At 44.1% G+C, this 14,415-nt stretch overlaps 1 protein-coding gene across 4 annotated transcripts in view; it reads left to right on the forward strand.

The window, feature by feature from the left end:
• Positions 1 to 9,568, forward strand: part of SH3GL3 (SH3 domain containing GRB2 like 3, endophilin A3) — a 72,414-nt gene extending 62,846 nt beyond the window's left edge. For all 4 annotated transcript variants that reach the window (XM_036931973.2, XM_057494787.1, XM_057494786.1 and 1 more), the window contains one exon: positions 8,156 to 9,568. In XM_036931973.2, the coding sequence (XP_036787868.2) occupies positions 8,156 to 8,361 (206 nt within the window). In that variant the 3' untranslated portion in view covers positions 8,362 to 9,568. The remainder of the gene's footprint in view (positions 1 to 8,155) is intronic.
• Positions 9,569 to 14,415: the final 4,847 nt, after the last annotated feature.

The following is a 14,415-nucleotide window of genomic DNA, read 5'->3' on the forward strand; positions in this document are numbered from 1 at the left end:
GTAGATAGATACGAGATAAAGGTAGAAAACATAGTTTAGTGTTGTAAGAGAGCAAATGTAGATGATCAGGTGTGTGCCTGTAGACTATGTGTTAATCCAAGCTAGACCAGGGCAATAAAACATCCACGTATGCAGAAGATTTCTCTCAGAACGGGGGGGTGAGGTTCTAAGCCTCACCTCTGTTGATCCCCAATTTCTCACCTGATGGCCCCCCTGCGACTGTGCCTGTCTTAGGTTGTTCCTCCCTTGAGGAATCTTACCCGTCTCTGGCTAACCAGTCATCTTCCGGGGCCATACAGGGAAATGTGAAGTTGGTAAGTGAGAGGGAAGCCTTATTGTTTGAAAAGGTTAGCTTTTTACTTTTTTGCATATTTATGCCCTGTGGCTTCTATGCCCAGCATTTGTCTTGAGGTATCTTTACCACGTGGAAGAATTATGATACTCGGTAAATTTGATTTGATATGAGGCACGAATTCTATGTAAGGGTTGTAATTAGGAAGGAAGAAGAAAAGCTATAGAAGTAGCAGGCGGAAGAAAACATGGGAAGATTGATTATTTCTTTGACGTATCTTCTTGTAGAGTAACTTCAGCATGTATAGGTTTTAAGCTACTACTTAAATTGCACACACACATTAACATAATAGGAGTATAGTTACCTAACCAAAGCATACCTGTAATTACCAGCCATCTCCAGTGAAACCAAGAAAACCAGTTAGGCACCTTAGGCATTTGTGAAAACTTATCTATGATATGGTGGATATTGTCCAACTGAACTTGAACAGTCTGAGAGAAATCAGACAAATTAAAACAACCCATTCCTGGGGAATGTTCACATCCCATATGTTCTTTTAACAGTAAATAGTCTGTAGTTGTAAGATTTTGGAGGGCTACAATTTGCACTTCTCCTAATTCTTGGTTGAGTTCCAACAGTATAGATCCAGTCAAATTTGCTGTTTTACTGTATGCACAGGCCAGCTTAGATATCTCCTTCCTCATTCCCATGGCAAGTCCAGGAACTGGTGGGATGAGCGCGTCTACTGCTGTAGCAGTGCGTGGATCTTTGTTGGGGTTTTTTGCTGATCATCTTCTGGCATGAGTCTTCCAGAGAGTGCTGATGTTGGAAGTTCTTTTTCATATCGTATCTTAGTTCATTTTCAGGGTAGCCCAATTAGGCTTTGATCCTCTGTATAAACAGAAACAGACCCTTTGCCTACACTTTTATATGCCCTTTATACCCTTGTGTAGGACTCATTGGAGGTCACCACACAGGAACTGCTTTTTTTTTTTGTTATCATTAATCCACACTTACATGACGAATATTATGTTTACTAGGCTCTCCCCTATACCAGGTCCCCCCTATTAAGCCCTTTACAGTCACTGTCCATCAGCATAGCAAAATGTTGTAGAATCCCTACTTGCCTTCTCTGTGTTGTACAGCCCTCCCTTTTCTCCTACCCCCCCATGCATGTTAATCTTAATACCCCCCTACTTCTCCCCCCCTTATCCCTCCCTACCCACCCATCCTCCCCAGTCCCTTTCCCTTTGGTACCTGTTAGTCCATTCTTGAGTTCTGTGATTCTGCTGCTGTTTTGTTCCTTCAGTTTTTCCTTTGTTCTTACACTCCACAGATGAGTGAAATCATTTGGTATTTCTCTTTCTCCGCTTGGCTTGTTTCACTGAGCATAATACCCTCCAGCTCCATCCATGTTGCTGCAAATGGTTGGATTTGCCCTTTTCTTATGGCTGAGTAGTATTCCATTGTGTATATGTACCACGTCTTCTTTATCCATTCATCTATCGATGGACATTTAGGTTGCTTCCAATTCTGGGCTATTGTAAATAGTGCTGCGATAAACATAGGGGTGCATTAATCTTTCTCATACTTGATTGCTGCATTCTTAGGGTAAATTCCTAGGAGTGCAATTCCTGGGTCAAATGGTAGGTCTGTTTTGAGCATTTTGATGTACCTCCATACTGCTTTCCACGATGGTTGAACTAACTTACATTCCCACCAGCAGTGTAGGAGGGTTCCCCTTTCTCCACAGCCTCGCCAACATTTGTTGTTGTTTGTCGTCTGGATGGCAGCCATCCTTACTGGTGTGAGGTGATACCTCATTGTAGTTTTAATTTGCATTTCTCTGATAATTAGCGATGTGGAGCATCTTTTCATGTGTCTGTTGGCCATCTGTATTTCTTTTTTGGAGAACTGTCTGTTCAGTTCCTCTGCCCATTTTTTAATTGGGTTATTTGTTTTTTGTTTGTTGAGGAGTGTGAGCTCTTTATATATTCTGGACGTCAAGCCTTTATCGGATGTGTCATTTTCAAATATATTCTCCCATACTGTAGGGATCCTTTTTGTTCTATTGATGGTGTCTTTTGCTGTACAGAAGCTTTTCAGCTTAATATAGTCCCACTTGTTCATTTTTGCTGTTGTTTTCCTTGCCCGGGGAGATATGTTCAAGAAGAGGTCACTCATGTTTATGTCTAAGAGGTTTTTGCTTATGTTTTCTTCCAAGAGTTTAATGGTTTCATGACTTACATTCAGGTCTTTGATCCATTTTGAGTTTACTTTTGTATATGGGGTTAGACAATGGTCCAGTTTCATTCTCCTACATGTAGCTGTCCAGTTTTGCCAGCACCATCTGTTGAAGAGACGGTCATTTCGCCATTGTACGTCCATGACTCCTTTATCAAATATTAATTGACCATATATGTCTGGGTTAATGTCTGGATTCTCTAGTCTGTTCCATTGGTCTGTGGCTCTGCTCTTGTGCCAGTACCAAATTGTCTTGATTACTATGGCTTTATAGTAGAGCTTGAAGTTGGGGAGTGAGATCCCCCCTACTTTATTCTTCTTTCTCAGGATTGCTTTGGCTATTCGGGGTCTTTGGTGTTTCCATATGAATTTTTGAATTATTTGTTCCAGTTCATTGAAGAATGTTGCTGGTAGTTTCATAGGGATTGCATCAAATCTGTATATTGCTTTGGGCAGGATGGCCATTTTGACGATATTAATTCTTCCTAGCCACGAGCATGGGATGAGTTTCCATCTGTTAGTGTCCCCTTTAATTTCTCTTAAGAGTGACTTGTAGTTTTCAGAGTATAAGTCTTTCACTTCCTTGGTTAGGTTTATTCCTAGGTATTTTATTTTTTTTGATGCAATTGTGAATGGAGTTGTTTTCCTGATTTCTCTTTCTGTTGGTTCATTGTTAGTGTATGGGAAAGCCACAGATTTCTGTGTGTTGATTTTGTATCCTGCAACTTTGCTGTATTCCGATATCAGTTTTAGTAGTTTTGGGGTGGAGTCTTTAGGGTTTTTTATGTACAGTATCATGTCATCTGCAAATAGTGACAGTTGAACTTCTTCTTTACCAATCTGGATTCCTTGTATTTCTTTGTTTTGTCTGATTGCCGTGGCTAGGACCTCCAGTACTATGTTAAATAACAGTGGAGAGAGTGGGCATCCCTGTCTAGTTCCCGATCTCAGAGGAAATGCTTTCAGCTTCTCGCTGTTCAATATAATGTTGGCTGTCGGTTTATCATAGATGTCGTTTATTATGTTGAGGTACTTGCCCTCTATTCCCATTTTGCTGAGAGTTTTTATCATGAATGGATGTTGAACTTTATCAAATGCTTTTTCAGCATCTATGGAGATGATCATGTGGTTTTTGTCTTTCTTTTTGTTGATGTGGTGGATGATGTTGATGGACTTTCGAATGTTGTGCCATCCTTGCATCCCTGGGATGAATCCCACTTGGTCATGGTGTATGATCCTTTTGATGTATTTTTGAATTCGGTTTGCTAATATTTTGTTGAGTATTTTTGCATCTACGTTCATCAGGGATATTGGTCTGTAGTTTTCTTTTTTGGTGGGGTCTTTGCCTGGTTTTGGTATTAGGGTGATGTTAGCTTCATAGAATGAGTTTGGGAGTATCCCCTCCTCCTCTATTTTTTGGAAAACTCTAAGGAGAATGGGTATTATATCTTCCCTGTATGTCTGATAAAATTCCGAGGTAAATCCATCTGGCCCGGGGGTTTTGTTGTTTGGTAGTTTTTTGATTACCACTTCAATTTTGTTGCTGGTAATTGGTTTGTTTAGATTTTCTGTTTCTTTCTGGGTCAATCTTGGACGGTTGTATTTTTCTAGGAAGTTGTCCATTTCTCCTAGGTTTCCCAGCTTGTTAGCATATAGGTTTTCATAGTATTCTCTAATAATTCTTTGTATTTCTGTGGGGTCCGTCGTGATTTTTCCTTTCTCGTTTCTGATACTGTTGATTTGTGTTGACTCTCTTTTCTTCTTAATAAGTCTGGCTAGAGGCTTATCTATTTTGTTTATTTTCTCGAAGAACCAGCTCTTGGTTTCACTGATTTTTGCTATTGTTTTATTCTTCTCAATTTTATTTATTTCTTCTCTGATCTTTATTATGTCCCTCCTTCTGCTGACCTTAGGCCTCATTTGTTCTTCTTTTTCCGATTTCGATAATTGTGACATTAGATCATTCATTTGGGATTGTTCTCCCTTTTTAAAATATGCTTGGATTGCTATATACTTTCCTCTTAAGACTGCTTTTGCTGTGTCCCACAGAAGTTGGGGCTTAGTGTTGTTGTTGTCATTTGTTTCCATATATTGCTGGATCTCCATTTTGATTTGGTCATTGATCCATTGATTATTTAGGAGCGTGTTGTTAAGCCTCCATGTGTTTGTGAGCCTCTTTCCTTTATTTGTACAGTTTATTTCTGGTTTTATGCCTTTGGTCTGAAAAGTTGGTTGGTAGGGTTTCAATCTTTTGGAATTTTCTGAGGCTCTTTTTGTGGCCTAGTATGTGGTCTATTCTGGGGAATGTTCCATGTGCACTTGAGAAGAATGTATATCCTGTTGCTTTTGGATGTAGAGTTCTATAGATGTCTATTAGGTCCATCTGCTCTACTGTGTTGTTCAGTGCTTCCGTGTCCTTACTTATTTTCTGCCCAGTGGATCTATCCTTTGGGTGAGTGGTGTGTTGAAGTCTCCTAGAATGAATGCATTGCAGTCTATTTCCCCCTTTAGTTCTGTTAGTATTTGTTTCACATAGGCTGGTGCTCCTGTGTTGGGTGCATATATATTTAGAATGGTTATATCCTCTTGTTGGACTGAGCCCTTTATCATTATGTAGTGTCCTTCTTTATCTCTTGTTACTCTCTTTGTTTTGAAGTCTATTTTGTCTGATATTAGTACTGCAACCCCTGCTTTCTTCTCACTGTTGTTTGCTTGAAATATGTTTTTCCATCCCTTGACTTTTAGTCTGTACATGTCTTTGGGTTTGAGGTGAGTTTCTTGTAAGCAGCATATAGATGGATCTTGCTTTTTTATCCATTCTATTACTCTATGTCTTTTGATTGGTGCATTCAGCCCATTAACATTTAGGGTGACTATTGAAAGATATGTACTTATTGCCATTGCAGGCTTTAAATTTGTGGTTACCAAAGGTTCAAGGTTAGCCTCTTTAGTATCTTACTGCCTAACTTAGCTCGCTTATTGAGCTGTTATATACACTGTCTGGAGATTCTTTTCTTCTCTCCCTTCTTATTCCTCCTCCTCGATTCTTCATATGTTGGGTGTTTTGTTCTGTGCTCTTTCTAGGAGTGCTCCCATCTAGAGCAGTCCCTGTAAGATGTTCTGTAGAGGTGGTTTGTGGGAAGGAAATTCCCTCAGCTTTTGTTTGTCTGGGAATTGTTTTATCCCACTGTCATATTTGAATGATAGTCGTGCTGGATACAGTATCCTTGGTTCAAGGCCCTTCTGTTTCATTGTATTAAATATATCATGCCATTCTCTTCTGGCCTGTAGGGTTTCTGTTGAGAAATCTGATGTTAGCCTGATGGGTTTTCCTTTATAGGTGACCTTTTGCTCTCTAGCTGCCTTTAAAACTCTTTCTTTGTCCTTGATCTTTGCCATTTTAATTATTATGTGTCTTGGTGTTGTCCTCCTTGGATCCTTTCTGTTGGGGGTTCTGTGTATTTCCGTGGTCTGTTCGATTATTTCCTCCCCCAGTTTGGGGAAGTTTTCAGCAATTATTTCTTCTAAGATACTTTCCATCCCTTTTCCTCTCTCTTCTTCTTCTGGGACCCCTATAATACGGATATTGTTCCTTTTGGATTGGTCACACAGTTCTCTTAATATTGTTTCATTCCTGGAGATCCTTTTGTCTCTCTCTATGTCAGCTTCCATGCGTTCCTGTTCTCTGATTTCAATTCCATCAATGGCCTCTTGCATTCTATCCATTCTGCTTATAAACCCTTCCAGAGTTTGTTTCATTTCTGCGATCTCCTTTCTGGCATCTGTGATCTCTTTCCGGACTTCATCCCATTTTTCTTGCGTATTTCTCTGCATCTCTGTCAGCATGTTTATGATTCTTATTTTGAATTCTTTGTCAGGAAGACTGGTTAGGTCTGTCTCCTTCTCTGGTGTTGTCTCTGTGATCTTTGTCTGCCTGTAGCTTTGCCTTTTCATGGTGATAGGAATAGTCTGCAGAGCTGGGACGAGTGACGGCTGGAAGGACTTCCCTTCTTGTTGGTTTGTGGCCCTCCTCTCCTGGGAGAACAGCGACCTCTAGTGGCTTGTGCTGCGCAGCTGCGCGCAGACAGGGTTTCTGCTTCCTGCCCGGCTGCTATGGAGTTAATCTCCGCTGTTGCTGTGGGCGTGGCCTGGCTCGGGCAGCTGCTCCAAAGTGGTGGAGTCGCGTTGGAGCAGGAGCTGCTGGGAGGCTATTTATCTCCGTAAGGGGCCTCCCTGCTCCCTGCAGCCCAGGGGTTAGGGTGCCCAGAGATCCCGGATTCCCTACCTCTGGATTAAGTGACCCGCCCTGCCCCTTTAAGACTTCCAAAAAGCACCCGCCAAAACAAAACAACGACCACAAAAAAAAAAAAAAAAAAAATTTAAATTAAAAAAAAAAAGTGGCCGCTCGTTTTTCTTTATTCTCCGGTGCCAGCCTCAGGCCTCTGCTCACCGGTCTTGCTGCCCTGTTTCCCTGGTATTGGGGTCCCTATCCCTTTAAGACTTCCAAAAAGCGCTCGCCAAAACAAAACAGCAAAAAAAAAAAAAAATGGTCACGTGTTTTTCTGGTGTCCCCTGGCGCCAGGCCACCGGTGCCCGGTCACTGTTCTTGCTGCCCTGTTTTCCTAGTATCGAGCGCCCTACACTCTGGCCCGGATGGCTGGGCTGGGTGTTCGGCAGCCCTGGGCTCCGTCTCCCTCCCGCTCTGCCTGCTCTTCTCCCGCCGGGAGCTGGGGGGAGGGGCGCTCGGCTCCCGCCGGGCCGGGGCTTGTATCTTACCCCCTTCACGAGGCGCTGGGTTCTCTCAGGTGCGGATGTGGTCTGGATATTGTCCTGTGTCCTCTGGTCTTTATTCTAGGAAGGGTTGTCTTTGTTATATTTTCGTAGATATATGTTGTTTTGGGAGGAGATTTCCGCTGCTCTACTCACGCCACCATCTTCCGCCCTTCCCTCTGTACATGTCTTTTTATTCTTTCTTCCTCTTTTTTTTTTACCATTACCATGTATTACGTTAAAATTAATTTATGTTTAAAATCAGTTTAACGTAAAATTAGTTCACATTAAAAAATAATTACTTGAAGAGTGTTACTCCGAGAACCCGTGCCTTCGGGCACCAGCCCCAAGACACCAGGCTGGTGCGTGACTTCCTGCTCATGTGTCTCCAGCATCACACCCACCACGCTGCAGCCCCTGGTGCGCTGGGAATTTGTCCCCGACCGCCTAGGCCTTTCCTCCTCGTTTCTCCTTTGATCTTCTGAACTATAAGGGGCTCACCACCTCACCTTCGTCCTTTAAATGTTCCCCATGTATCGTCCAGTCACCACAAAGAAACCAGGAGCTCCCTGAGGGCAGGGCCTGGGCCTTGCTTGCCTGCCTCTCCCGTGGGCCCCGGGCAGCGCTGAGGAGCCTGCAGGGAGCTGGGCCGGGGCAGGATCCTCGGGATGGGGGCACTGCTGAGAGGCCGGGGCCCAGGGGCTCAGCCAGGGCGTCTTCGGTGCGTGGCGGCCATGGGCACCGGGCTCGCGAGCCAGGCGGGAAGGAAGAGGGGGCCTGCTGGTCCTGATCCCCCAGGGGCACCTGTCATGCTAACCTGGACGTTTTGTCTCCGTTCGATGTGGACAGGTTCTAACGTACTCGAGGACCAGCCCTGCTGTCGCGGACTCTATGACTTTGAGCCCGAAAACCCAGGGGAGCTAGGATTTAAAGAAGGGGACGTCATCACACTGACCAACCAGATAGACGAGAACTGGTACGAGGGGATGCTGCGCGGGGAATCTGGATTCTTCCCCATTAATTACGTTGAAGTTATGGTGCCTTTACCTCAGTAAGTGTGTAACTCAAACTTGGGACGGACTTTTGCAACTGAAATGAATTCACACCATGTTTCTCTGTGTGGTGTTCTGTGACATCCTTGCTGTTTGACCAACTTAATGACTTTTGTGTGTGTGTTCTCTTTATAATGTATTTTCTATCAATTTTAATTTGTATAAATGATCTTCTTAGCTACGTGAAAATATAGTTTTCTTTTTTGCTTTTTGTCCTAAAAGTCATTGGTTAAATGAATATATGTGCTTTTGTTGCTAAAAACAAACTGTGCCCATGGCAGTCATGTCAGCGAATCGCCCAGGTCCCTCAGCTGCGGTGGAATGCAAAACCCGAAACTCAGGAGTGGTGACTATTTTGTTTCCTAACATTACTGATGGCATCCAGTCTGCTCCCTTCACGGCGTTTTAGCTGACCTGTGAAAAGCCCAATAAACATGATGCGCTGTCTTGGCCAATGGCCTGTCATCCCTAATGCTGGACTGATTTGGAAGTTGTTGGGGGGCAGACGCCTGTACCCCACGGCTGATGGGGGCCGAGTGTGTTGCCTAGATGCTCGCTCCCGACCCGGTTGGCGGGTCTGAGAGGCCCTCGACTCTCCAGCAACCTCCCTCCAGTTTAGGGACGGGAAACCCTCCCACGTACTGTCAGGTGCATGTCCAGAAGAGCCTCACCCAACCCTCTTAGGCTGCCAAGCATTGGGGAGGTTTTCCAAGCAAGTCCTGTTATGGATGCTCAGGAAGCGGTGTGGCCAGGAGTTGGGTTGAGTACCAGGAGCAAGGTGGCCTAGGTCCAGTGAACCAGCCGCTGGCCTCACTCGGGATGTGTGCCTGTCACAGACTCTGGCCCATGGGTCCCTTGGCAGTCCCGCTGGGACGGGGCAGGATCACTTCCCCTGTGCAGAGCAGCTCACCGAATGGCTTGCCCAGGGTCAAACAGCCGAGTGGGTCAGAGGCAGGGTGTGGAGTCAGATCATTGCCTGCTGACCCCCAAGTCTGTTGGACGTGCACTGATGTTCATGGCCATTTGTGACAAATGCCCAGAGGCCGGAGAGTTTGTTAAGGTGACCAAAACTTCAGTCTTTGAGTCCTTAGTACATCATTAAATTTCCAACATACCTGGGCACTTTCCTCTGCCTTCTTCCCCCAGCACACACCTCTTCTCCAAACAGTTGTACACATAGTGTCTATAATAAAACAATAATAATGGCTAACATTTATTGAGTGCTTAATATGTGTTAGGTGCTGTTCTAAGCATTTTGTATAAATAAACTCATTTATTTCCCATAACAACCATCTGAGGCAGGTCTTAGGATGACCACTTTTCAGATAAGACACGTGAGGTTATGTAAGCTGCCCACAGGCCACAGTTTCTAAGTGGCATAGCTGGGATCCTAACTCAAATCATCTCTCTTCCATGCCCGGTTCGCCACCTCTCTTGTGTCCGACCTCTCCTAATATGTGTTTGTCCATGTAGCTTCACAAAATTGTTCTTTTTCATACCCTGCCATCTTTTATTCTCCAGTGACCACATTTGAAATTTATCCAAGGGAATGAGAGACCCAGAACCGCTCTCAATGCCCATAATACACTTTGGTATCTTGCTCGGGAAATAAGTGTGATTGCAGTTAACTGAGAGTTGTAGTCTAAACTGTAGGGATAATGTCAACAAATATATTAATCAGGGGCACGTGATGCCGTTAAAGGAACTGAAATGGGACGTGTGTCCGTGGACATAGGGCTGCCCAGGAGGAGACTCAAAGATCGCGGCCTGGTGGTGAGCTGGGAGGGTTTGTGGTTCTGCGCGGCTGGAGAGGCAAGCACAGTAGATCCCACCAGGGATTTGCACCTAAATGGGAGGCCAAAGGTCTCTTTCTGGGGTGTCTGGAATTTTCCATATGCCTTTGTTGTGTTAGATACTCATTCCATATTTGGTTTTTAACTATTTACTCCCTCTTTTTCTCATTTACCTAGGTATCTAAACTTCAGACTTTATATTTTTACTTTATAACTCATCCATTACCTTTTCATTCATTTTGTTGGGCTTTTATCTAACTTTCTCCCTCTTCTGTAGGTGCATATGGAATTTGCAGTGGATTCTTGTTGCCTTTATTTCAATCATGTGAAAGTTATTTGTTTTACACTTTGAAACTCATTTCCATTGGATTTAAGTATTTTATTTGTAAATACTGTGCCACTTTTAATTTTTCCTTGTTGTTAGAGGGGTCTTGAGTTGACCTCCTGAGGAACTCCATGAGTACAGCACCCCTTCCTCTCCCCGCTCCACAGCCCAGGGACCGTCTGATCCGTGAGGTCCTGTGTCAGCTGGTCCCTTCCTGCCCCCTGCCCTGAGGACTGCCGGTCTGCAGAGAGCACGTGTTCTGAGTCTGTCTGGGCCTTGCCGTGTACTTAGTGGTGAGGACCCTGCACCATGGGGTCCAAGGCAGTCCGGGGGCTCCTGGGACTGGCTGGGTGGGTGTCTGACAGCAGGGTTCAGGGTGAGGAAGTCCTCTTGCCCAGAGATCTGAGCCACCTTCCCCAATGTCCCTTTCTCCAGCAATGAGGTATTTTGCTTTCCATAGTTCTCATCTTTTGTCTTATTTTTCAACTGGTTCTTATTGGTTTCTTCAAAGGCCAGCATCTGCTTGTTTGTGTAAGAACTTTGAGAACAAGATGGAGGCATCCAGGGGTTACCCTGGCGCACAGAAGAGGCACACAGTGGGCTGGGACACTTGTCTGGACTTCAGTGGGGGTGGGGGGGCCTGTGTCCTCAACTGTGGCGGCTTCCTGTCATTCCTGTTAAGGGCCACTTTTGAGTGGCTCCTGTGTTCAGCTGGCCAGACATTGATGCAGTGAACAGTTCATAGCTCTCACTCTTGTGTCTCACCAGCTTGGCCCAGCAGCCCTTAGGATATCTCCCCCCTGGGATGGCAGGTGTTGATTATCTATCCAGGTCCAAAGCAGGGTGACCCATGATTTCTCTGAATTGTCATCTGTGGCCCTCATCCCCACACATGCTAGTTACATATTGTCAGTTGGGGGATAGATGCAGCTTTACCTAGAGAAGGGTGGTGGGCTTTTTTATCAGATGAAAAGGGGCTTCTGTTTCATCATAAAAAGACTAACTTATATGTCTCAGTCTCAGGGATTAGCTGGCTCCAAAACTGAGGACCTAGAGCAAGCGAGGGACATGGCAGGATGGCTGGAGAAGTGGCTCTCAGCTCCTCCTGTGCCTCGGACTTTGAACAGATCTAAAAACCAGATGTCTAGCTTTCACCCCTAATTTTGATTTGAATTGCTAGGGGTAGGATGGGGCCTTGGTATTTTTAAAAGCCTCTCAAATGATTCTTGGGTACAGTGAAGATTGAGAAAAGTGCTTTAGATGAGAGAGGACAGAGCATTAGACAATAGTAGGAGATAAGCTGGGGAAGTCCGACTGGGGAGCCTGGAGAGGTCCCAGTAAGTGGTGCCCCTCTTTCCCTTCTGAGCACCAAATGAGGGCATCACACAGGGTTACGGCAGCTGAGAGCCGGTATGCAGACCTGTGCTGTGAAAGGCGAAGTCAGAGCATGTGGCTCAGGGTCCGAGCCAGAGGGCCTGCTGACCGTGCCTCAGAGCAGGCAGGCTCAGCTGGTCCTGGGGATGCAGGACTCATCGGCTCTCGGAGGCGCGGACGGAGCCTGTAGTGCTGAGCTTTCTACGTGGCTGTGGGTGAGCATGCACACACTTCCTGCAGGCAGGCTGGCTTCCAAGGACGGGGGAGCCATCACATGCCAGATTCCTAACCCGACTTCACAAGCCAGGTAACTGTCCACCTGCTCAACTAGCCAGGCCTAGTTAGAGCAAACCCCTCCCCACAGGAAGTGGGAGAGTGGGAAAAGTATTCTTTTCTAATTCTGGAGGACAAAGATGAGGAAAATACTTCAAAGAAGACTCGGGTTTTTGGAGGCCAAAATAGAACTATACAAAAGGGAAAATGGAATATACATAAGATACATTTTCATAACTGCTTTTCAAGAGGAGTTTATACCAGTGCAGTAGGGCAAGAAAAAGAAATGGCCAAAAGATTGAAAAGCAGGAAATAAAGCTGTATTTGCAGAAAAGAAGATCGAATATGTAGAAAATTCTAAGGCATCTACAAAAAATCTGTGAGAACTAATATGCAAATTTATCAAGGTCATGGGACAGAAAGCCAATATACAAAAATCAGTTATGTTTCTACATACTGACAATGATCATAAATACTAAATTTAATATTAAAATAATGAAAAGCAATGCCATTTGTAGTAACATCAGAAAGCATAAAATACTTAGAAAGTATTTGAGCAAAAACTATGTAAGACCTTGACATTGTAAACTACAAAATGTTGCATATAAAAATTGAAGAAGACCTAAATAAATGGAGAGATGTACTCAATATTGTTAAGATGCCTGTTTTCCCCAAAGAGATCTGTAAATTCTGTACATTTCTAGTTCAAACCCCAACAGGCTTTTTTTTTGTTGAAATTAGCTGATTCTAAAATGATATGGAGATACAAAATTCCTAGAACAGCCGAGACAGAGGAAAATGAACTTAGAGAGTGTATATACTCTCTAATTTTAAGACTTGCTATAAAGATACAGTAATCCAAACTGTTGAATTGGCATAAGGTTAGATAAATAGGTCAATGGAACAGAACAAAGTCTAAAAATAGAATCCGTTATAAATGTACATTCAATTTGTTTTCAACAAAAGTGTCAAGGTAATTCAGTGGGGAAAAGAAAACTCTTTTTAACAAAATAAAAATAAGCTTTGACATCATACCTCACACCATGCATAAAATTAAATTACAATGGATCACAGACCTAGGCATAAAAGCTAAGACATTAAAGCTTTTAGAAGAAAACATAGAAAAATATTTTTATAACTCTGACATGGGCATAATTTCTTAGGACACAGAAAGCACTAGCCCCAAAGGACAAAACTGATATTAGACTTCATTACAATTAAAATTTTCTGCTCACTGAAAGATACCACTTAAAAAATGAACAGATACACCATAGACTGGACGAAAATATTCACAAAACATTCTGATGATAGACTTTATATGTAAAGAATATATAAATAATTCTCACAAGTCAATAATAAGCATTAAAATAGTCAAAAGGTTTGAAGATACAGTTCCCAGGAGATGGAAAAATACTTAGAAGATGAAACATTGCTCAACAGCATTAGTCACCAGGGAGTGGCCCATGGGCGGTACAGCACCAAGGAGGCTTAGAAATGTAGTGTGCTAAATAAGTTGCCCCGATAGCCACATTTCCAGAGGAGTTAGCGAAGGTGGGGCCTTGGCCCAAGACATTTACAACCTAATTTGTATCAAATGGCTTCCAGTTGTCACCACTGAAGAACCAAGTTCGGTTTAGAACTGCAAACATACAGGAAAGTAGGCAATGTGCATGGACTGTTGTGTCTCAAGGTAACTAGATACCTGCCCGAGGTCATCCAAGAGGTAAGGCTGAAGCCCCAAAGAGATGCTGAGTGATAGCAGAGTCCGGGATGCTGAGGACCTCCTGCAAGGTCCACCTCACTGGAGCAAAATCAGAAATGACCAAACATGTATTTGGGATATTAAGAAAAGTAGGGCTGGAAGGAATTGGGGGGAAAAGCTCATCTCTCCTGGCTGGAAGCTGGTAAACAAGGATGGATTCAAGGTAAGTGGGCGAGGACTTCCGGGGACCCATTACGAGTCTGTGCCATGCCACACGAGAGAGCAAGCGTGGCCCCCAGCCCTACCCTGCTGGCCTAACCAGAACGTACAGGAGAGAGGCAAGACCGGGGGCATTTGCCTCTTTCAGTCCTCAGTGGACAGGTTAAAGACGGCTGGTAGGAAGGATCCTTGTCAGTGTGGGTGCGCGAGCACTTAGAAATCAGTGCTTGGTTTCAGGGGATACCCGGATATGCCCATGCCACAAATCTCTCACCTGCTTCCAGGGTGAGTCACACGAGGGCAGCGTAATGGCAGCTACTTTGATGAACTGTTTCCCCAGCTCCTCTGCAGATTTCCTTGAAGTGACCACA

Source organism: Manis pentadactyla, chromosome 18 (assembly GCF_030020395.1).
Source record: "Manis pentadactyla isolate mManPen7 chromosome 18, mManPen7.hap1, whole genome shotgun sequence".
Lineage (NCBI taxonomy): Eukaryota > Metazoa > Chordata > Mammalia > Pholidota > Manidae > Manis > Manis pentadactyla.